The following is a 24,005-nucleotide window of genomic DNA, read 5'->3' on the forward strand; positions in this document are numbered from 1 at the left end:
GTCTGTGTGTGTCTGTGTCCCAGTCTCCTCAAAAGGATACCAGTCACATGGGATCAGGACCCACTCGTCCTCAGTTTACCTTCATCACCCTCCTAAAGGCCCCGCTCCAAATGCAGTCACAGTGTCAGGCCCAGGGCTTCACCATGGGCATTTGGGGCATAAGTCAGCCCCAAACTATGACTCTTCAGGGCTGATTCTACTGCTGCAACATGTGTGATGTACAAAATAGGAAACCTATTTAAGCAGAAGTTGAAATGCAAACTTGAGGACAGGCAGACAGTAACACACAGGCCGTGTGATGTAACAGCCCCCCCCCCTTTTATCTCCTCAGCTCTTTTACTTGGTTTCCGTTGGCCTGTGTGTCGCCGTCATTGTGGCCTTTCAGTTAACAGCGTTTACTTTCCGCGAGAACTTAGCAGCCACGGCACTCCTGCTGGCACTTTTCGGGTATGTGATGAGAAACGCGGCCGCAGAATTATGGTTTGTTTTCCGGGAGAGGACACCCCTGGGGTGGCTCAGAGCCTGCTGTCGGCTCCATGATTTTCTCTCGTTTCAAGCTATTACGTTACTTCTCCAAGAGATGCTGCACAAACCAGCTGGGGAAGATGCTGAAAGCCTGGGGAGCACGGGTGGGGACACGCGGGACGAGGTGGCACTGGGCATTCTCTGAGAGGCCTCCAGCTGTTTGACAGACTCGTGCCCTTGAAAATGGACATGCTGTTGTTCTCTCTGACATTAATCGGGCTCAGATATGTCACCCAGCGAGCACTGAAATTGCCTTTGCAGAGTTTCTCCAGAAGCCCTATGTCAGGTGTCTGTCCCCTCTCCTACAATTTCAGTTGTTTAGAAATGATTTCTCCAACTTTCATCACTTTTGATCTCAGAGGAAAACAGTAAAGGCAGAAAGTCACCTTATAAGTTTGTCATTTATCTGCACTGACCAGCATCATGGCGAGTGGCCCCGCGTCACCCCTCCCTGTGGCTTCTTGTGTGCCATGCTAAGCGTGGGGGGAATAGTTGCTTATAGAAGGGAGAAGAATTAACATGCTAATTTATTATAATTCAAGACCATTTTTTTAAACAACACAGTCTGTTTTTATTCACACTGAAGATTATAAGTGAAATGAGTTTTACACAAATCCGTTATATCAGTGACCCAGGTATTCAAAACAATTAGGGGACAGAGTTTAACGTAAACAAGTATACGTGATTATTAGATGGATAGGTACATTGATGGATGGATGGAGAGGAAAAGAGGGAGGAAGGGAGGGAGGTAGGTAGAGCGCGAGAGAGGCACACACAAACCTTTTTAGGGAATACTGATATTGCCACTCACTAACTCTGTGGCCTTGGAAATGTCAGTTACTGTCTTCACGCCTCAGTTTCTTTTCTCCAGTTCTGTTGCTGTGAAGATTATATTAGAAAGTTCATATATACCTCATGTACAGTGACCGGCAGAAGTTCCCACTAAATTAATGTTGGCTATTATTGTTACTGTTAGAATTATCTTACTGTAGAGGATATCATGTCTGAAGCTAGGAAGCATGCCTCTAGAGAGACATGCTTAGTATCCGTACATGCATGTAAAGATCTGCATGTGTGGGTTCTAGTTCTGAGGAAATGCTTTGATTGCAGTGTATTGATCCAGCTGACTGATCCAGTTGTCATGGCTCCTTACATTGTGAGTAAAGTAGACTTCGCCACACAGCATTTTTGACCTTGAGGATTGCAGATTTCAAACCTAAAGGCAAAAGAGACAGAATCAAATGGTTGGAAGCTCTTAAGGAACAGGCTTCGGGGAGTTTCCATTGACCTTGTTTTGCTTGCACACGTACCTTTAAGAGTCTGAATTACGCTAAGAATACTCCCACATGCGTGACGACAGCATTTCCCCGACAATTTCGGGAGGTTCACAGATCTCTTGAAGGGGTGACAACCTTGAGAGGCGATCTCAGGTAACGGGCTGAGAACACCTGGGAAGGTAGACGCCATGTTGGAGGTCAGGCTGGTCCAGAGAGAAGAGCCACACGGAGGCCAGGAGCGGGCTGACGTCCGGGGGATTGTGGACTGGTCCAGGTTTGAGCAGTGGTTCTTCTTCGGAGCCAGCTAGGCTGGGACTCTGAGCCGGTGACCCCTCTGCAGGAGGGGGCGGGGCCCTGTGTGGACCCACCGGGTCCCCTGCACCCTGGCTCACCCCTCTTGTCCCCACATGGGCCTGGAAGTGCAGGGAGTATGGCAACAATCTCAGAAAGGCTGAACCCAGAAGGAGCTGAACTCCAAGAACATGGCCAGGCATTAAATGGGGCCATTTAACGGTTTGAAATCTGAACAAATTAGCGTCTCATAAGGGACAACAGAAAAAATGCCCAGGAACAATTTTCTTCATTTTCTTCTCTCTCTTTGTAGCAAGGGAAATTTAATACTTAAACTGTGGTGGTGAGAATTAGCATCAAAAAGGAAAAAAACACCTAAAAATGTCAGAAAGAAAAAAGAATCTAGCTCGTCTAAAATTGAAACCCTAAGAACATACTTGGTGGTACTTAGCACCAACGGATGTGCAGACCAGGTCGCAGGACCCTGGCTGGTGTCTTGGGAAATTCATGCATTGTGGGGGAGGGGCCTGTTTTCAAACAGAGGAAAACCCGTAAATTCCCGAATAATCTTGAACAGTATGCCAATATCTAGCAAATTCTAAAATCATTAAAAAGATATTATGTTTTTATAAGAGTGGAGATTGTTAAAAGCTACCATAGCTTTCACTATAGTCTGCTCTATAAGCCAATTGTTTTCTTAAAAAAAAAAAAAAAGACAGGGAGACTAGAGCTGCCAGTATGTTGATTTGAACCAAGTACTTGAGAGGTGCATGAACGTGTGGTAACAATAGTGATGGATACTTAGCTGTTTAAAATCACATTCAAAGGTGGGTCGTTGACGTAGCACGAGGAGCCCTGTGGGGGCACCACTGAGGACTGTGTCTTTGTCTCTTTTTTACTTAAATGACGCTTGACCTGCCCTTCAGATACTTCCATGACATAACCCAATACAGAAGCCTTCTGTGACGAGTAAGCACGTCCACCCTCTGAACAGCCTCAGTGGAGCAGAGGCCAGTGGTGAAGCCGTCAGTGGCCCTCGCATGCACACTGGGTGTCTGGCCTCCCTCGCAGGACAGGGGGCTGGGAGGGACGTGCTGATCCGAGGAGGTGATGACCTTGCTGGGCTTATGGCAGACCAGTCACATGAGATGCTCTGTGCTGTTGGTACCCAAACGCCCCTGATTACCACATTGCCAAACTGAGCAGAGAGTTGGCTGGGTACTGTGATTGAAAGGGAACCGAGAAAGACTTGGTCTTTCGCATCGGAGCTTGCGAAGACCAACATGGTTATCTTCAGCTGTGATAGGGCTGTCACATGGAGAGGAAAAGCAGCTTGTCACATGTCATTCCGTATAGCGTTTGGACCAGTAGCAATGCAGAGGTCCCCATATTAGAGACCTTCGGGGAGAGAGATCTTTGGCTCACTGTAAGGAGTTCATGGTAGGTACAGTCCCCTCCAAACATTTGGCTCAAAACCTCCTAACTTAGATTTCAGTTACAAAAGTACTTGCCACACTAGTGTTTGCTTGTAGCCACACGAGGGAGGGTGGCACTTGATTTGTGCCCAGAAGGGACAGTAAAGTTGAGAGAGAATCGAGGTGCGGTGTATGTGAGCACGTGCTGATTCGCCTCCGCTCTGTGGTGCTCTATTTCCGACAGACGTGTTGGCAGTTGAGAGCACCAGGAAGTCACGACTTGCCTCTTTGGTAGTTAATTTAAATTTGGTTGTTAATGATAGTTTCATTATTTGGCACAGCAACTATTGAAGAACCATTGCTGCACTGAGCTCACCTGCATGTTGTAGACTCACAGTGTTTAAGGTGGAACCACTAAGCCACTCTAACAAATGCTGCCAAGTCCACCGTGAGTGGGCAGAGAGCATGTGGGTACATATGGGACACTTGTGAGACAGGTTGTGATTTAAAGTAAGTAGCTTCTCTGCTACTTGGGGCCTAGACGAAGTGCCATGTCCTTCCATGGGGCATGGGCATTGGGACAGAGAGAAGCTGAGCGAGTGGGTCACCAATGAAAGCTGGCTCGAGGACACAGAGAAGGAAAGGAGAGAGATTTTTATGTGGGGACGTGGAAGGTGTTTCCTTAGATCTTGATGTCATCAGAAACTTGCAGGGTGCCTCTTACTACCCAGCTTGGGGGTGACATGGAAATGAGCCCCATTGGCAGCTTCACGTTCACCTCAGCGGTAGAACCTTCGTCCAGGTATCTAGCCTTGGTAATCCCTTTGCTCCATTTGTGAAACGGGGTCCTAGCTCCGCCTTGCAGGTGGTCAGACGGAGTGTGAGAAGGATTAGGGAACACGTGGCATCACTGGGTGGTGCCCGGCACGCACTTTGGAAAGGAAGCTTTTTGGTTTTATCTTCACGTGTTGTTTTCACACACAGCTCCGCAGCCCAATATGTCCCAATAGCACATAGTCCTCACTGCAACAAACAGCTGTAATTCCTGCTTGACTGGTACGGTCGGACGGGGCACAGCCCAGGACGCCCCTTGGAGAAGAACCGGGGGGATGTCCGCTGACCTTCTCACAACGGCCCGAGCTGCAAGTCCAGTCCCACAGGTGCCATGACCCAGGTTCTGACCCTCTGCAGAGTCCCCAGAAAACTGTTCACTAAGTGAGGAAAAGTGGGTAGGCCTACAACTCATCTGTAATTCAGTCTTCATACAGATAAAGGTTACAGGGATATAAGCGTGAGTTTTCACCTGACTTTTCAGATACGCAACTCTTCCTTGGATGTACCTGATGTCCAGAGCCTTCTCCAGTCCGGACGTTGCTTTCATCTCCTACATCTCTGTGAACTTCATCTTCGGCCTGTGCACCATGCTGATGACCACCATGCCCCGCTTACTGGCCATCGTCTCCAGAGCTCAGGTCAGTGAGCCCCGCCTGGCCTCGCGAGGCCTCCAGCAAGAGGGGCTGGACAGGTCTACTCTGTTGCTTTTCCAACTGAAATGGATTGGAAATGTGCTAGTAACATCCACCGTCTTGAACCTCCCCAAAGACAAACTGACTCCCGTTAACAAAAACCTCTGTGCCATCATGAGAGCCACACCCAGGCTGGTGGCAGCTGACAAAGAAGTGCAGTTTCTGTCACTCCACGGACGTGTTCACTGCCAGCCCATGTGCTGGTGAGTGACTCACTGATGGCCGGAAGACAGATGTGTGCGGGCGAATGTCGCAGGATCAGGTCCTGACCTTTCTCTGGGGGTCAGAAGCTACAGGCAGGATTGGCTGCAGAGCTAGCCTCACGCTCAGGCCACAGTGGGTCGGGTTACCTGGGCCATTCTGCCCTCCCCCCAGGACCCATTTACTTTGGTACTTTTGGGGCTGTCCTGGGAGTGGCCTCCGTGGTTAAGGAACGTTTGTCTGGTAAGGTCTCAGAGGACCCTGTCTCCTGCAGGCCTTTCGCACGAGCACGTCACTTTGGGGGTGTCATGTCCTCCAGGCGTCCCGGTGGACTGAAGCCCGCTCTGCGGGCATATCCCACCTGTCCTGCCGTGCTCTCCACTGGCCCCTCCCAGGAGGCCTGGCTCCGGGCCGCCGCCGCTTTAGCTCACTTCCTGCGCTCGGTCTGCCCTGTGCTCTCAGTGGGAGGACTTCAGAGCGTGCTCCCACCTCTGCCCGTCTCAGTCCTTGTCTTCGTGGCTTTCCTTTCTCAGCTCTGCCTGCGCTGTTCTCCCCGCCTCCACGCTCTGTGCATGGACCCCAGGTCCTCAGTCCTGCGTGTTGGATTGACTCGAGGGCTGACAAAGCAGCCTGGACAGGGCCCAGCGCTCCTAGTTCTGGTGGCCATGCTGCTGGTCTTATCTCCAGTGAGTCAGGGGTGGACTCACGTGCTCCCCTGGGGTGGCAGGGTCACGTGCTCGTGAGTGGACCTGTGAGACTAACACACCAGTGAGGGCTCACGTCCTGATTGTTGTGGAGCCTCAGGCGGCACAGAAGCTGTGATGTGTAGACATCATTATGCAGTCAGTGAAGGAAGCCGCTATCGCGGTGATTCTGGCGGACCGACTATTGACACGAATGTGTATTAGAGTACCGAGCCTTTGAATAGCAAACTTGACGCCAGTGGATTAGCTTTAGCTTGATGAGGAAGTGGAAATTAGCACAGGCAGTGCACCGCTCTCCTCGTCCCCCATCAGTCCTCGAATGACACGGCCGTGAGAGATGTTGGCCATGCACAAAGGTGAGGAGGAAAACTGACTCAGGTCGGTCATCCCCACGGTCAGAGAGTGAAGGCAGAGACCTGGTCCCGGGGACAATCACAGAAGGAAGAGGAAGGCAGGAGGAGGGTACAGACCCAGGGAGGTAACTGGCGGGAGGCTTGGCCTCCCTGAGAGGCTAATACAGGCCGTGGGGGGCCTTGTCCCTGCCACTTACAAGCAGTGGCTTGGGGAGAAATCAGCAGGAAGTGGGTCTAGCTCGGTTGTTCACAAATAACAGAAGGCATTTTGGTGCTTTGCTAAGGCCTTCTCTTCTGCTCTTTTTTTGATATTGTTTGCTTAAGAAACATTGTAAATGAGTGATTGACAGTGAGAAGTAGGATTAATAAGTCCCTTTACGACTGGTTGAAATCTCTAAAGAATGCTATCAATGAAGATAAGAACTAAAGGAAAATTCAATGGGGCTTCCACATTTTCCTGTCTCTGTCTATTTGCAAAAGACAGTAAACCGTAATGTAACAACACACGTTCCTAAAGTGTTTACTGAATTTTTCTCTTGCCCCAAATCATCCCACTGTTTAAGACTACGCGTGTCCTATTGGGCTCTCAGGTTGTATTCTGAGGGAAAACTGGCCCCCACCTGTGAAATACAATACCGACAACTGATGGGCCTAGTCTTTAGTATTTATGACACGACGCATTCCCTGTGTGAATTGCACGTACACGTTATAATGGTTTTGCTCCCAGAGATTACGGGTGGTCCTGGATTTCAATACTGATCCTGTTGCTTGAATTCATTATTGAACTAGAACATAAGGAGAGAAAGACAGTCAGAGTGAGTCAACTTCTCCTGCTACCCCCAGCGCTTCCTGGGTCTTTCTGGGCGAAGCCCCTTAAAGTAGCCACACTGAGTGTAACGGTCACACAGTGGGTGGCATCTCAATGCCTCTGCCACAAACGCTGCGTCCCTTGCTGGGGAGACCTCATGCTCGGGGGCCAGAATCTGGGCCAGAATCCGGGGCAAGGGGGTGGCCCGGCCTAGCTGTGGCCTGGACACATGAACCCGCCCCTGCAGACTTTGTTTCCTTACTGGTAACAGTGTTATTTCCCAGTACCTTGTCCATTTATTGGGAGAATGAAATGAAAAAAGGTTCAGTAAAACGGGAAGCACAGAGTATTTTGCAGAAAGCACCTAGTGGACGATGATTAACATTGTAATAATTTAACCTCATTATGAAATAAAACTGGTCTTCATAAAGCACTGGTGCTAAAGACAGTAAACAAGTTTAAAGGAGGTGCTGAATTTTTACGTGTATTCAATTTAGAAATTATATTGTTCAAATATACAGCTTGTCTTTTTGTGCTGTTCTGTTTTCTCTACGATTACATACTGTTTGATCTGTTTCTATCTCCTCCCTTATTCCTCATTGTTCTTGTAGCAGCACTTCATTCTGACAGGTTTAATGATGACAACTACATAGATTTAGCAGTTAGTATACACTAAGTATTAAGTAGGCATTCTACACAGCTGCTACTATTACCCACTCAATTAAAACTAGTGTCACCTGTGACGGTTACTGTTGCCCACATGTCTTAGCCTGGGCTGCTGACACACAGCACAGACCGGGCGCCCTAAACAGCAGACGTGTTTCTCACAGTTCTGGGGCTGCAAGTCCGAGATCAAGGTGCCTGTAGATTCAGGTGGAACCTCTCTGCCTGGCACATGGCTACCTTCTCAGGGTGTCCTCATGTCACAGGGAGATGGGAAGCTCTGATGTGTCTTCCCGTTCTCCTAAAGGACACTAATCCCATCATGGCCCCACCCTCATGCCTCCATCAAATCCTAGTCACCCCCCAAAACCCACATGTGAATTGTAGGGTCTCCGGTTTCCAGTCCATAGCATTCCACCCCTGACTCCCCCCAAATGCATGACCTTCTCACATGAAAAATACATTCATTCCACCTGACAGTCCCCAAAGCCTTAGCTCGTTTCAGCACCAACTCTAAAGTCCAAAACGTCATGGAAATCTCATCCAGATCAGGTGTGGGTGACTGAGGTACGGTTCACCCTGAGGCAAAATCCCTCTCCGGCTGTGAACCTGTGAAGCAGTTGAGTCATGTGTTTCCAAGTGGGAGGGTGGGGCAGGCATGGGACAGACACCCCCATTCCATAGGGAGACGTCTGAAGGAAGACGGTGAGGGGACCCCAGCTGGGTCCAGTTCTGAGAGCGTGTGGCTGCGCAGTCGGATGCTCCCCTTTGGTCTGCTGCCCTCTGGCCTGTCATCCAGCGGCTGGGCCTGTGAGGACCTGGGACGCAGGGACACAGGGACCTGGCAGTTGTGAGGGGTGTTTCATTGGACTTCTTTGCTCTTTCCTTTCCTGCCCAGAATTTACAGGACATCTACGACGTCCTCAAGTGGGTCTTCACCATTTTCCCTCAGTTCTGCCTGGGCCAAGGCCTGATAGAACTCTGCTACAATCAGATCCAGTACGACCTGACGCACGGCTTCGGCGTCGATTCCTACGTGACTCCCTTTGAGATGAGCTTCCTGGGCTGGATCTTCGTGCAGCTGGCCTTGCAAGGCTCGGTTCTTCTCCTCGTAAGGCTTCTCCTGCACTGGGACCTGGTGCGGAGCTGCAGGTAGGTTCTGGAGAGGCTCCGACTTCTGAACGAAGAGGGAGAGAAGACCTCCCCCCTGGAGGCCACAAGAAATGTGTCTGGTGGGCGCTCACAGTTCTGCTGAGTTAGGCTTTATGTTGCTTTCCTTGTTGTCTCTTCTTGATTGGTATGAGGCATGGACATGAGGGAGAATGTCAGAAGATAAGGCGCCAACCTGTGAGATAATTGTTCCAGTGACTGAAGTGGCTCAATGAATTTTTCCCTTTCAAATGACTCGATTTCCCTTTCACTTTGATGGAAGCACGGGAGGTGAATTTGGATGATAAAGTAATTTATGTTTGGGGTGCAATGGCTTAACTCCTAGAAGCAGGAGTGCCTGGAAACCCAGTGCCGACACCCACGGGTCCTCGCAGACCCTGTTGTGTTGATGCCGTCTTCTGTTTGTCAGGCGAGGACAAACATCAGCACGACGGTATGTGTGTGAATACAGATCTTGGACGTGCTCTGTACGTGTGCGTGTGTGTACGTCTTCCAGGTAGGATTCAGGTGGCCCTGCAAGGATGTCTGAAATGTCAGCCAACACAGTTAAGTAGATAAGGAAGGAATGTGCTTTCTTGTGTAGGGTCTACAACGGTCCTTCCCTGACCCGTGGGGCCTAAATCCATGACTTGTTCTTTCCAAGTGAGGGAATCTCCATGGAGAAATTTCTAATTAGGACCATTTTTAGTAGGTTTAGGAGAACCTACTAAAAATTATAAAGATAAACTATTGATATTTTTTTGTCGATCCTCTTAGAGAATTGTCCCCTTTCAGTCATTTCACGATCTGTTTCCTTGGCGTGTGGTGTTGGATCCCACAGAGCACTCCTGTTCGTGGGTGGATGCCTAATCGCTAGTTAAAAATGGGGCACAATAAGAAGGGGCATCTTATGCTGCCATGATGCTGGCGTCACTCCCTCGTAGCCCCTTTAACCTGCTCATGGGGAGAGAATGGGCCACACTCACTCTGGGAGGGCTTTCAGTATCTGACTGAGATTGGAATAGAATTCTGAGGGCCTTTTAAACATAATTGATTCTGTAATCAGCTCTCCCTGGTTGAATGTTTTAAAACTGCTGTAGAATCCCACTGGGCAGACCTCAGGCTGCTCTGTTCTCCCGCAGCATGAAAGATTTTCCTTAAGGAGAAGACTTTCTTTAACTTGTGTTACCCTTGCTTTGTAGAGTTTAAGTTAAACCGTATTCTAGAAGAACACCTCTGTACCCACGGTAAATAGTCAGTATTTGTTGTTCTTTGTCAACATGGAGATTACAGAGCTGGAAGTTAATCTAATTTAGACGCTGGTTGCCTCCCACTCTCTTACATATGACAGTTAGCGTGGTGGTGTCACCAGATTAATTTCTTTTTACAATTTACAATCCACGTCTAAGCAGGCCGCTGACCGTTGCCTGAAGGACAAAGCCCAAGGTATGTGACCAGGCCCCTCCGGTCAGACACCTTGTGCGCCGGGAAGCACTCGTGACACACCTGGTCACCAGCCTGGTCTGGCCATCTGCCAGGACTGACCCGTCCCACTCCCGGCATCTCCCCCTGTACCCTCGCTGCCTCCCAGAGCTGGCTGTGGCCCTTACAGCCTGTCTTTCTTCAGCAGGGTGTGTCGGTGTTGGTTTACAGTGTCTATATGTTCCTTGCTCTGCTCGGCTGTAAGTCCTTCATGCAGGAAATCGTGTCCACTGTCTTAGCTGCCTCATGGCAAAGTGTAGGAGGGCCCAGCAGTGCCTGCCTGTCCAGCTACACAGCGTCCACGACCAGCGCCGGCTGCTGGCATCGGTGCCAACCAGTGAGCCCACCACCTCGCTTCCGTGCCCTCTGGGCACTGCCCGTCCAGTGGTCATGCCGCTGGCCTTGCTTGTCTGTAAGAACCCAGGTCTCCACAGGGTCTAAGCCCCGGCGGCGTGCCCGTTGGCATGGGAGGCAGCGTCAGGCTGGTACGACACCAACTCAGTGCTCTGAACCCATTTAATGATTCACATGTCAGCGTGTTACCGTTTACAGGGAAATTGAAATTTACTCGGAAGTTAAAATGCACCAGATTGAAAATCATAGGAAGATTGAAAACTGAGCAGCTCAGATTTTGAGTGGATACGTCAGAGCTGGGCATGACTTTGTGTTCACCTGACAGACGCCTATTAGCCATGCTGTGCAGGGTGCTGGGCCCTGGCTTGCTGTGCAGTCCTTTTCACAGTCTGACATGCACTGCAGAATTGTGATGTCTGGGTGCTTTTATGGACAGTCTAATTTATTAAATGACCTATTGGCTAAAATTGCTTAGACAACTTGATTCCTTACAAGTAATTTTGTGATAAATTCTTTTTCCATCTAGCACGAAGTCTGGCGTGATTTTATCTTTCATACAGTTGAAAAGTGGTTCTAGTTTGGGGTCTGTGCTCTCCCTGTCTTCAGGAACATGACTGTTCCCTTCACGACCGTGGAGGGACAGTGATTCTTGCTGGTTGTCAGTGGTCAGGCCGGCAGAGCTAGGGATCGTGGCCCAGAGCTGACACTGGAGTCCCAAGGTCATCCCTTCTGTTTGGACAGGTCTCTGACCTTCCTCTCTCTCTGGATTCTTCTAGCCTGATTCCCCTGGTGTGAATAAACTCTGACTTTGTCTTCCCAGGGCTCGCTCTGCCATCCAAAGCACATTCACGTCTTGTAAGGACACAGATGTTGAGAAAGAGCAAATGAGGGTATTGAGAGGACGAACCAGTGGGGACATCCTTGTGTTATACAACCTTAGTAAAAGTTACCGGAGCTTTTTCAAGACGACCACTGCTGTGCAAGACATAAGTGTGGGCATCAAGAGAGGAGAGGTAAGAAGTGCCTAGTTCTACCCTTTTGGTTGCAAACCTGTGTGACTCTAGTTATTGATCTGCTTGTGTTATTCTCAGAAGATCTGAAGTCAGTGCCCAGAGAAGCCTTCACATTTCAGAAACGTCTGCAAAATCAGTAGGCACTCTCTTGGCTCTTTCTCTAGTGAGAACTTTGCTGATTGAGGGATGGTCTTTATTCTGTTTCATAATTTTAAAACTTCATGTCCTTGGGGAGATTTAGTGATTGTGTGGGTGACTTTTTACTGAGTGCCAACACTTTATGAGTCCAGTTAGCTCAGGAAACCACTGCTGCCTCTTCCTTAGAGTTCATGAGTCTTTAAATGGCCAGTTAAGCTCGTCTGGTGAAATGCTGTCCTGGACAGTAAAGAAGGTGACACAGCATAGCTGTAGCTCAGATGCTTTGCTCCGTGGAGGTGGCATTAATCCGAGAAGAAATGTTTAATCAGAACTGACAGAAGCCCTGGAAGTGTTCCTGATTTGTGCTTAATTGCATAAGGAAATCAGCTCCAGAAATGATTACTTTCATTAACTGTTAAAAGTAAGAGAGAACCTTGCACTCATGTTCCAAGCTCCTGAGAAATTCAAGGCAGGTTATGTCGTGAGTGGCAGCCATGAGCTGCCCCAAGGGTATAGCAGGTGCGTCCCCTGTGAGCTTTTGGTGGTGCAGAGAAGCCAGGAGACCTCTACAGTGACTGGGGGACATCGTGACACTGTCCGTGGTTGAGCAGGACAGGGTGCTAACTGGAGCTCGTCCTGTGGTTGGTTTGTGCTCAATGGCAAGACTAGCTAGGCGACCTCTGCCATCTATCCAGCTGTTCTTACCGTGGCTTCAGACATCAGCTATACGCCACGGGGTAAGAGAAGGCTGGGGAAGTTTGTGAAGAGATGCTCCAGGTCCCTGAACCAACCACGATGTCATGTACATGTGGGTTCTAATCACTGACTTGTCACGAGCATCACAACCGAAAATGGCACCTCACAGGTAGCAGAAAGCAAGTGCTGTTTCTGATGTAATTTTGATTTTATTGTTTAACTTGTTTTCTCCTCTCAGTGCTTCGGGCTTCTGGGGGTGAATGGAGCTGGGAAGAGCACCATATTCAAAATGCTGAGTGGGGACATCCCTCCGAGCTCAGGACATGCCATCATCAGGACTCCCACGGGGTAAAATCCAGATGTAATCCTGTTTGTTGCCTGTAGAGTTGGTAATGGAGCCAGAAAACCCCCGCATGCCCTTGGTCTGCGGAACAAAATCCACAGACATCATTTCCCCCAAATGTACCTTCAGTACTGCTCCTCAGAAGGAGACAAAGGGTCTGCGAATGCCAATGAAGTGAGCTCAGTACGTGTGGCCATAGCAGAGGATCAGGCCACGACAGCAGAAGCAGGCAGTCTGACTCCCTTGGAGGCCACACACGTGGCAGGTATTTGCTCGCTGCTTGTATCACTCAGGTGAGCAGGGTACAGCCAGTACCTGGTCCTTCTTGCTTCATCGTCGGATACAGCTTCCAATGTCCTGAATGTCCCGTGGCCTGAGGTGGTCAGAGGGGCTGGCTGGTTTCCATCCAGCCACCTGGGCCTCCTCTTTCGGGCAGTACTGCTGTTTTCTAGCTCGTCCTCGACGGGCCATCATGTGTGTCCCAATATGGATGTCCTATGTCCATTCTGCACCCCGCACTTCTTTCCTTTTATGGTTTGTTCGTTTATTTTGTTCTTTAGAATCCACATGTAAGTGAGATCATATGGTGTTTGTCTTTCTCTGACTTACTAATTTAGCATTCATACACATCAATATATTTTATAGTTCTTTTTCTCTTCACATATTTATAATTGTAAATGAAATATTTTTGATCATTGATCTGACAAAACTTTATTTTGTCATGGATTTAAATCTTTCTTGTTTGCTAAATTTTATATAGTATTTTAAATTTGTGATTCATAAGAAAAATGAATTTTGTTGAAATCTGTCATTTCTAATCTTTACTATTAAATTAGTTTTATTTTTGTTATATTTTGACAATTTATATTTTCTTACAAAACTCAACTGAAAAATTTTAACTACTTTGCCAGAGAGGTATAATTATCATCATAAGATTTTCATTTTCATTCTAGCCTTATACCTGTATGCTTGTGATTTTTTTCGTATAAAATTACCTTTGTACTTTTCAGACTTTGACTATTTTACTTCAAAAAGAATGAAAGGTTGAATTTCTTTAGCAACTCAACTCAGTTTCCAAATTTATTATATTTTGTTATTCTTATTAACCTTTCCAACATACTTTTCTCAATCTGTTAGGTTGATGCAAAAGTAATTGTGGTTTAAAAGATTAAAAATTACAAAACCTGCAATTACTTTTGCTCCAACCTAATAGTTTTGTTGTTTTATTTTTAACTTCTTGATTTAATGATTTTTAAAATATTTTTTCTTTAAATAAATAATTGAATCATTAAGTTTATAAATATGCTTTTTGTTACAGCTTTATCTTGATCCTAAAAATTTAATGAGTGATATTATTGCTACCATCATTCTCTAAATGACATATATAAGTTTGATTTAGTCTTTTGAAAATTTGCATTGAAGGGTATTTCTAGATATTCAAAATCTTGTGTTCCTTGGTTTGATATTTTAGAAAATTCCTTTGTAAAAGTTTCTGTTGAAGTGTAAGTTGCATGTAGAAAAGAATATCTCCATGAGTTTTCGCAAAGTGAACACATGTTTATAATCTGTACCCAACTTAAGAACTAGCACAAGACCTAGACCCCTTTCCTGGCGGTTCTCCCCTTCAAGGGTAACCCTGTCCTGATTGTGAAAACATGTAGCGTTGTGCATTGTTGTAAGGCCAACTTTCTTGTAACCAAGACTCAGGCTAGGAAATAAAACCCTGACAGCTGACCCAGGGTTACGCTTCCCAACACAGCCCTTCCCACTCAGTGGGTTCTGACCGGCTTTGTAACCCAAGGGTGTGCCAAGACACACAGTTTGATCTTGCTCGTTTGTCGTAACTTGGTACGACTTTGAAGTGGCGCGATCTATGGGTTTCTGTTCCATCTCCTTTACCGTCTCGCTCTTGATCCTGGGCCCTTGGACTTGGAGACGGAGCTGCCTGTAGACTTTGCTGATTATTAGAGATGATGAAGTTGGACGTGGCCAGAGCAGAGGCTCAGTCAGGCCACCTGCTGACTAAGCAGGGGCTGCACTGCTTGCTCTCAAGAGGCATGTCTTAACCTGGTCTCTACTCTTTTAGTGTTAGTAGTCTCGATTAATGCATTCTTTCATTCAGTGGAGATTTCAAAAGGGTGATATCTTAACTCTTATCCCTTTGTTTTCATTTCCCAGCTTGAATACTTTTATAAGGAGTTGCTTTCACTATATTTTATTTGATTATCCAGAGGTATAGTTCATATAAAAAATGACAGGTGAATGTTTGTTTTTTTCCTTTTCATTTATCCAGTTTTCAAGATAATTAATTGCTTTCCAGTCATCCTCGCCTCAGAGGTGAAAAATTAGGGTTTGTCTGTTTTGGGTTCTATCCTTCTGGCTTCCTTCTGACAGATGTACAATGTATCCGAAAGCTTGCTTGTGCCTGGTTATCCCGTTTGCTCCTTCAGCTCTCCCTTTTCCTGTCTTTCCTCCTTTCCCGCCAGTCCAGGTTTCTCATCTGTGTTCTAGGATAATGACAACTCAAGTGCTTGAATGAACACGCGATGAGGTCTCCTGTGGAAGCCACCTTGCCCGGTAGCAGGCATACGTCACTTACAGACTATTCCCTTTCCACTTAAATGAGGGATGTTAGAGACCTGAAAACTTAGCCACCTCACTGCAAACGCTACCTGTTTAATCACTTTGCCATCCGCATTGGCTCTTAACTTACAGCTTGCGGTGAACGGGCAAATAATATGATTATACTTTGGTCAGTCTGTGTCAACTGATACAAAGTCAACATTGGGAGCTAAGTATGTTCAAGAAGAGAAAATGGAGAGAATTTATCAGTCAAGGAAGTGTTTGAGGTGTTGGGAACAGAGTTGTAGTTTCTACTTAACATTCTGGAGGGGACGCATGCTGCGTGTAATTGAGGCTCTGTCAAGTACTGTTGTTGATTTTCCCTGAAGTAGAAGTGAGAAGGTGTCTTTGTTTGGGTGGTGCCTTTTTTTGGTGACTTCTTTGTTTATAAGTACATATGGACAAAATAATCAGAATTCAAAAGGAAACAAAAATATGTGGTTTATTTTCTCATCCCTGGCAGGCTGATTCTCTCCCTTATAATTTCATTCCATCATGTCTAAAATAATTGGAAAATGAAATCCAAATAGCTGCTCTTGAAAGCAAGAACGAATTTACATCTCCATAATGGTCTTCAGTCCCTTATTGGGCTATGTATCTGTATAATTAGTTTAATTATAACGAAATCACACTCGCATTAATTATAGTTTTAACCTTAAGTATTTGTAATGTTAATTGTACGTTGGAATTCAAGGAATTCAATGGGTAATTAGAACACAATGGAGTTTTTAGCCACTTAGAGGGCTGAGATATACCGTGTTTCCCCGAAAATAAGACCTGGCTAGATGATCAGTTCTAATGCGTCTTTTGGAGCATTAATATAAGACCCGGTCTTATTTTATTATAATATAAAACCCGGTCTATAATATAATATAATATATAATGTAATAGAATAGAATAGAATAGAATAGAATAGAATAGAATAGAATAGAATAGAATAGAATAGAATCCCAGTCTTATATAATAGAGTATAAGACCAGGTCTTATATTAATTTTTGCTCCAAAAGACGCATTTGCGCTGACTGTCTGGCGAGGTCTTATTTTCGGGGGAACATGGCACCTACTGCCCATGAAGCTGATCACATTGTACCAAACTGCAACACGTAGATTCAGACATTTCTTACATTAAATCCCTTTCCTGTGAGGTGTCTGTCAGCTGCCTTTCAAAAACAACATGACGTCTTGCTGTGAGACATCATGTCTCAAGAAGAGAACAGTGCTCTCGTTTAATTTTTAAACTTTATGAATTCACAGCCCCAAACTTGAGAACATATCTAAAGAATTCATTTCAAAACTGACCATTACAACTGGGGTGAAGTGTCACGTGCTCCTGATTTGATGACAGGGGTCACAGGCGGGAGACTGCAGGCCCAAGCCGTGTGGTGTCTGCTCGGCCAGCGCAGGGTCTCCGTTCTGGAGTGGACAGCCCTGCGTCAGGACGCGCACTGCCCCCGTGGTACAGTCCCACGTTCCATGCTGCCTCACTGCTCATACCCTCGCGTGTTCAGGTCTACTGTTGGGGTCCTGAAAGCGTTTGCGTTTGCAACCCCTGGACAAAATAAATGCTAATAACAATAGCCCCAGTTTTGGCAACTCTGCCAGTCGCTAAGCATTACGTTACGGGCTTAGCACTCTTGATCTCTTCTATTATTGTAACAACCTTGGGAATAGGATATTCTCCTCATTTAACTAATAAGCAATGTGAGATTCAGAGGGTTAAGTGGCATACCAGAGATAGGCTTCTAGAAAGGGGCAGAGGCTTTGGGTCTAATTTTCAGCTCCAAATCTCATGCTCTGGCTTTTCACCGAATTATTTGAAAGAAAGGAACACACACACAAAGAAACAATAATCTATAGACTTATTGCCTAAAATGTGAAAAAAGGGCCCAGCAAGACATCACGTTGTTTTTGAAAGGCAGCTGACAGATATCAGAAGGAGCATGTATTTTTGCAGGAAATGCAGGTTGTCAGGGAATTAAACAGTAAATAGTAGAAACACTCGGTTCAGACACCGGCTTTCTCTTCCCAGCTGAGACCAGCATTTTTGGCGCCTGCACCATTTCACCGTGTGCAGTCGGGACAGACCTTCTCCCTGTGTTTCTTCCCCTCTGAAATGCCCAGTGTTGTAGAATTCATGTGAGCAGTAACTGTTAAGTGCTATAACCCCATCAAATCGCTACGTGTTATGGGCATAGCACAGGGGAATTTGTACACAGATTACTCTGCTTCAGGTAAAGCACTACAATACCAGTGAAAAAACCTAGCACTCACTTATTGCTTATAAAAGGCCTTATCATCCTTTAGACTAACGTGAATCACAAATTAGAATAGTTTCAATCATAACCTCACCAACTAGGAATTACTTGAAAATTTGTTTCTCTCCCATTTTAAATTCAATGGCAATTTAACAACACTAATACAGAGTCAGGAAAGCAATGAAGGGAAATCTTCTCTAGTCTTACATGAAAGTGATTTTTATTCTTGGAGTCCCCAGTTTTGAAAAGAGAGAATCTGTCTACATATCTACCTACACATGGTAGTATGCACGCATATGCACCTGCACAGTTGCAATAACAGTACAGTTTCTCACTCGTTTCACCCGTGTTTGGGGTCACACGTCAGAAGTGGTTTTCAGGACCCCTGGCAGACACACCTGCCTTGTAACCCCCCGGGTTTCTGTGCCAGCGTGTCCTCGACACTGCTCTCCACATGCTTACATTGCTATTAGCATTTTCCTTTGCTGGAGCCAAGTACCTCCAAGCTCTAACAGTCTTATCTGTAAAAGAAAGCTGTGCCTATTTCCGGGTCCGGCGAGGACACGGCAGAGGGCGCAGACCACAGAGCGCCCCAAACTCAGCCGTCAGCGTGGACCTCAGAGCACACGCACGGCTGGTCACTGCGCGTTCGTCGTGTTTCTGGGAGACGTCAGTGTCTTCTGCATGGCGCTCCTACGGGAAGGAAGCACCGAGTGCAGGACGTGCCGAGATGCTCTTAGTTGGAGAGCAGGACGCCTGTTCTCTGCACAGGCACCTGTCCACGTTTGCCTTGTGCTGCTCACATGTCATTACCTGTCACCTTAGGTGTGGCTGGTGGCATTCAGGACATCTTTTCTGACCCAACACCGACAGGCTCAACGCACAGCTGGGACCGCGAAGGTGATTGTGTCAGGTGGAAAGTGCTTTCAGTACTTAGGGGGCCGCTGCACTCTCGTGCGTGGTGTGCTGTGATGTGTCACTTCTTGCTGGGCCTCATCCTGTGCCCACAAGTGTGTTTCTGCACCCATATACCATTGCGCTGGGATAATTACATCGTCTCCAGTCATCTGTTTGTGTCACTGCAGAGTGGTATCAGGAAGGCTCTGGGAGTCCCCTGGCAGAGGCTTGTCCCCAAGCATTTTGTGAATTAAGGGATGATGTGCACTGAAGGGAAATATGATAGGCAATTGCTTCCTTTCCCAGACATTTGAATACAAAAGTCCAGTTGAGGTTTCTATAAATTCAGAGTGTGTTTTTTCCTAAGGATATTCTAGCGTAGAACCATATCTTCTTTAATAAACAGGAGAGGCTGCTGGGGGCAGGGGATGGGAAGAGCACCAGCCTGAGACTCTTCTTTTCCTTTGTCCAAAGATTTTTGAATGTCAAATGCAATCTCTGACTCACAGCTTGCGTTGAGCTGTTGGAGAGTTCGCATGTGAGCGTGGGGTGTTGAAATCAGGGTTCGTCCATTGTCTGAGCACATCAGCCCTCCCTCACCAGTGACTCTTCCAACTGTGAAGCATTTGTAGACATAAACGGTTGTAAAAGCATCGAAAGATTTATAATGTTGAGCCTCCTCATTCAATGCTGCTTGTCTTCCTTTCGCTTTGCAGTGCCTGTGATAGTCTTGATTAAATGTGACTATATCCACGCATTTCCTGTAACTCCATGGTGCTGCAAACAGCATTTCCTTCTCTTCTATGTTTAACTAGTTAATGTTTATAAAGGAAGCTACTTAGTGCTGTGTTTTTTTTTTTTTTTAAAGTTGTGACCCTCCATTCTGCTGATTTCTTTTATTTGACCTAGTATTTTCTTAGTTAAATATCTCCAGTTTTCTTGGTAGACAACACTATTACTTCCTAATTTCTAATATTCATATAGTTTTCTTTATTATTTCAATTGGTGGAATTTAGTTGATTTTCTACAGTTTTTCTTAAACATGGAGAGCTGATATTTATTTATCTTTTACGCACAACTTTCTTTTTTTGAATTTTTTCTCTGGAATGAATGCTGATTTTTTTCTGATACTTCTAAATCATGAATATCAGTTATCTTTTTTCGTCTTTTGAACTGTCTCACTTTTTGTATGCTTTTTAGAAGAACACACACAGCAGTTTACACTGTTACGATTATATAAATACTGTTCACCAGTGAGCCCTGAAATGCCATGGCATTCCTTCCTGCACCATTTTTTTTTGTTATTGTCTTTGTTAATTTGATTTGTTTTCTATGAATTATATGTTCTTTTACAATCCATTCAAGCATATCATTTAGTTTCCACACGTTTCTGGAGCCTTTTGCTGTAACCTGTATTTGACCCTTCCGCAGATGTGCTGTTAGCTCTCTTCTGGCATCACCTTCCACCATCACTCTGGGCTTCCTTTGGTACTCTCTTCTATTAGATCCTCTGTTTCCTATTTCCATATCGTCCCTTTCTTGGTTTACAGTTTTTTATTTTGTTTCCTAGAGCATCTTCTAGAAATTTTCTTTATTTATTTTTACATGTTGTTGATAGTTTGGCTGGGTTGAGAATTCTAGGTTGGAAATCATATTTTCTCAGAATTTTGAATGCATTTCTCTACTGTCTCTCCAAAGTTCTTCTAGGATTTAGGGTTGATTTTGAGAAATTCAGTGCATTATAAGTTGATTTTTAGAATGCTCTTTTTTTTTTTCTTAGAAGATTTTAGGATCTTCTCTTTGTTTCTGTGTTTTGAAATTTCATGATGATGTGCTTTGGCATGGGCCTTCTTTCTAAAAATTTATTATTATGCTTGGAGTTGTATGGATTGTTTTAATCTGTAAGCTTATTTCCTTTGGTGCTAAGAAGTTTTCTTGATTTTATTTTCTTTCATAATTTTCTCCCTGTGTTTTTTCTATTATGTCTTTCTTGGGCTTCCATTATTCAATCATGGGGTCTCCTAGAATGTCAAATGTTTTCTTCTTTTTTCAATATCTTAATCTTTTGGTTCTACTTTCTGGGAGTTTTTCTTCAACTTTACCTTCCAACTACTTATCAAGTGTTCTATTTTAATCATAAACATGATTGTATGGTTTTTAAAAAATGTTTTGAAGAGCTCTTTTTTCTCTCTAGTTATTTGTTTTATAAAAAATGGCATCTTGTTTTTCATAAATGTAATATCTCTTATCTGTAAAAATATTGACATATTTTTCTTTAAAAATATTCTCTCGGCATTGTCTCTGATATCTTTAACTTCTTATTTTCTATTTTGTTTCTGTTTTTGCTTATGTTGCTCATGTTGCAAACTTCCTTTGAATAACTATTGCTCCTTTGATATTCTCTCATATTTTATACTTGAGCATTAAAATCCTTAATGAAACCTTATATGGCCAAGACTTATATAAACTCTATATTAGTTGGGTTTCACTGTGGTGTGTGATATTATTTTAATGTACTTTTGGGAGGCAGTAAAGATAAAATATATATTTAATCTCCATCTTTAATTGGATGTCTAGATTTATTAACTACAAATCCCCTTTGCATTGCCACTGCAATCCCATTTGATCATGTTGTATTCCTTTGAACCTTTCAGAAACTTGAATTGCCAGAATCAGTAGGGACACATTTTTTGAATTTCAGACACGTAAGTTTGAGGATCACCCGATCTGCATTTTTCGTCTTCAGTCTTGATAATGTGTTATGGGATTTTAGGTTCAGGTTGTTTTATTTTTGCATTATTTTTTCTCTCTCTTTAAAGACAGACAGGCATGTGCGTCCATGTATCATTTATTGAGATACATGTCTATTTTAATCTGTTTCAGTACTGACCACCAACTTTTCCATTCATTTTAGTAATGCCTAACTCTAATTTTGGTAAAATTCATCTCATATTTGGTTGTTTTCCTTAAATGAAGGGTGACTGGGGTGGGGAATATATGTTCTGATTCCTTGAATATCAGTGTGTTACTTTCAGTTGCCTTCACTTGTTCCAAACACCTTGAGTGTACAAATTATTCTTAGGTCATACATTTTTCTTGAAACCTTCTGGACAAGGCTCCATTGTCTTTTGGCAGTCGGTCTTACTTTGCTTTTTGTTCAGATATTTATGTTTTATTTTTTTCCCTCTGAATTTAACCAAAACAAACAAGAAAACAAAACCCATTAATTCTTTGTCAACAAAGGAAACATCAAGGCTTCATAGTATTTCTATTTATGTGTTTCTTTATTTTTGTTTGTTTTTTTAAATTAAATTCAATAAAATAATTTTGGTTTACTGGCAGTCCTTTCTTATTTCTGCCTATTATTTCTCATCCTAGGAGATTTCCTATTTCATTTTGTTTCTGTTTTATCTCAGTATTTCTCTCCATGGACACTGTGTTTCTTACTGAGGCTGCTTCATCTTGCATTTCATGGGGCATGCCAACACATTCCCTGAATTTTTCAGACACATACTCTCACTAAATTTTCTGGATATTGTTCCTTTTGCACGATTCACATTATTTTTAAGGTGTTGTTTTACTTGTCCTAGAAAAGGTGAGCTCTTTATCAAGGTGAGTTTTATTAGCAACAGTGGTGAGCTGTGTTGTCTGCCTCCATTGGCGCTGGCTGCATATTGACTGCAGGAATACAGCCCGGGGCCCAGTGGAGATGCCACGCTCTCCCTTCTGTCTTGGTGTCTAGTAGGCTTTTACCTCGTGCATGTTCTTTGTGTTGAGGTAGCCTTGTTTCTCACTTTCACTGCCTTTCCTCCAGTTCTCAGAACCAGTGCAGAACACAAAAACAGTCTGTCTCAGTAGCACCCAGATGCCAAGGTCCTGTCTCTGTTGAACTGGCTGGGGTCCGTTTTGCTTCTCAGCCAGGAGGTTGAGAACCTGTGTGAGGGGTGGATATGAGGTTTATTTACTTTTTTTAAAAAAATATATTCTCTTTTATGAATTGAATTCTTATTGTGATCCAAACAAAAGTTTTTTCATAGTTTTTAAAAACCCAACTCTTTCTAATATCTATTGAGATGCCCTCTAAGATCATTGCATTATTGTTCTGTGTGATGCCTTTTTTTTTTTTTAATTCTATGGGCATTTTAGGGAAACATTAGAGATGTAATTTTGAGCAGGAGGTTAGAGCTCTGGTTTTGGTTAATAACTCTGATGGTAAGGAATAGTATGAATTAATGTGAGCGGAGACCCTTTCTTTTTGTTTATTTTTTTCTCTCAGAGATTGAGGAGTTAAAGAGAAAGGAAATGACAAAATATTTTTGGGAGCCTAGTGTCATAATTTTTTTTTAATTTATTGGGGTGACAATTGTTAGTAAAATCACATAGATTTTGAACAAGGGCATTGAGAAAAGTAGAGTTAAATATGATTTTTGAGAATGAAAAGCTTGAGTCTGGGTTTTCTGAACACTGAAGGATTCTTCAGCAACTGGGAATGTGGAAAAGGAACCATTGTGGGAAAATGCTGTCTTTATTTTTCTTTGTTTTTGGTTTTACATCCTATTTTATTTTCCCTGAAACACACACTTCTTTTTTAAAGGGACCAGCACACTGTGATCCATTTTCTTTTTCTTTTCTCTTCCTGGACATAACTGGGAAAGGTAAATATGCATCCTGAGATTGATGGGAATGAAGATTGGATTTTGGTATAATTTGCTACCCTGAACATGGTAGATGACCATCAAAATTATTTAGCATGAAAAGTAAACATTTAGTATCATCATGTGTAATGACACGGATATATTGTGATTTCCACGGGGAATAATGATGCTTTTTATCTTGAAGCTGGTACATCAAGAAGTATATTTTAAAGCCTCTGGGCTTTGTATGGAAACTACTTTGGTGTCAAAAATCAGTTTATTTTTAAAATTATTTTTAATCAGATAAATATTTTTATGCTGTTGCTGTGGCATTTGGCATTCTCATTTTAAATACTTTTGAATGTGCGATACATGCCCATGATAAAAATATTCACAGACGAGAAGGGCAGAACGATTTTCCCCTGCGCCCACTTATCGAGCTGTGCACCCCTCAGACTGCACTGACTTAGGTTCTTCCCGGTCTGAGGCCTCTGCTTGAACAGTTGAGTTTATCCATTTATGTCAACCCCAAGAGAAGTTATTTTATCCTTAGACTTAGCTCTGTGTCTAGTGCTGATCTGAAGGAGAATTGTGTTTGGTGAGGGGTCCTGAGAAACTGGGACTGTGCTAATGGTTTTTGTACAGTTTCTAAAAGTGGG

At 44.4% G+C, this 24,005-nt stretch overlaps 1 protein-coding gene across 1 annotated transcript in view; it reads left to right on the forward strand.

The window, feature by feature from the left end:
• The window catches only part of ABCA13 (ATP binding cassette subfamily A member 13), a gene marked incomplete at its 5' end in the record, with an annotated part of 245,529 nt that overhangs the window by 193,026 nt on the left and 28,498 nt on the right, over positions 1 to 24,005 (forward strand). The window contains 5 exons of the mRNA XM_081079377.1: positions 332 to 447; positions 4,824 to 4,980; positions 8,662 to 8,915; positions 11,569 to 11,761; positions 12,834 to 12,943. Coding sequence (XP_080935503.1) covers positions 332 to 447; positions 4,824 to 4,980; positions 8,662 to 8,915; positions 11,569 to 11,761; positions 12,834 to 12,943 — 830 coding nt within the window. The remainder of the gene's footprint in view (positions 1 to 331; positions 448 to 4,823; positions 4,981 to 8,661; positions 8,916 to 11,568; positions 11,762 to 12,833; positions 12,944 to 24,005) is intronic.

The sequence above is a fragment of the Rhinolophus hipposideros genome (assembly GCF_964194185.1).
Source record: "Rhinolophus hipposideros genome assembly, chromosome: 18".
Classification (NCBI taxonomy): domain Eukaryota; kingdom Metazoa; phylum Chordata; class Mammalia; order Chiroptera; family Rhinolophidae; genus Rhinolophus; species Rhinolophus hipposideros.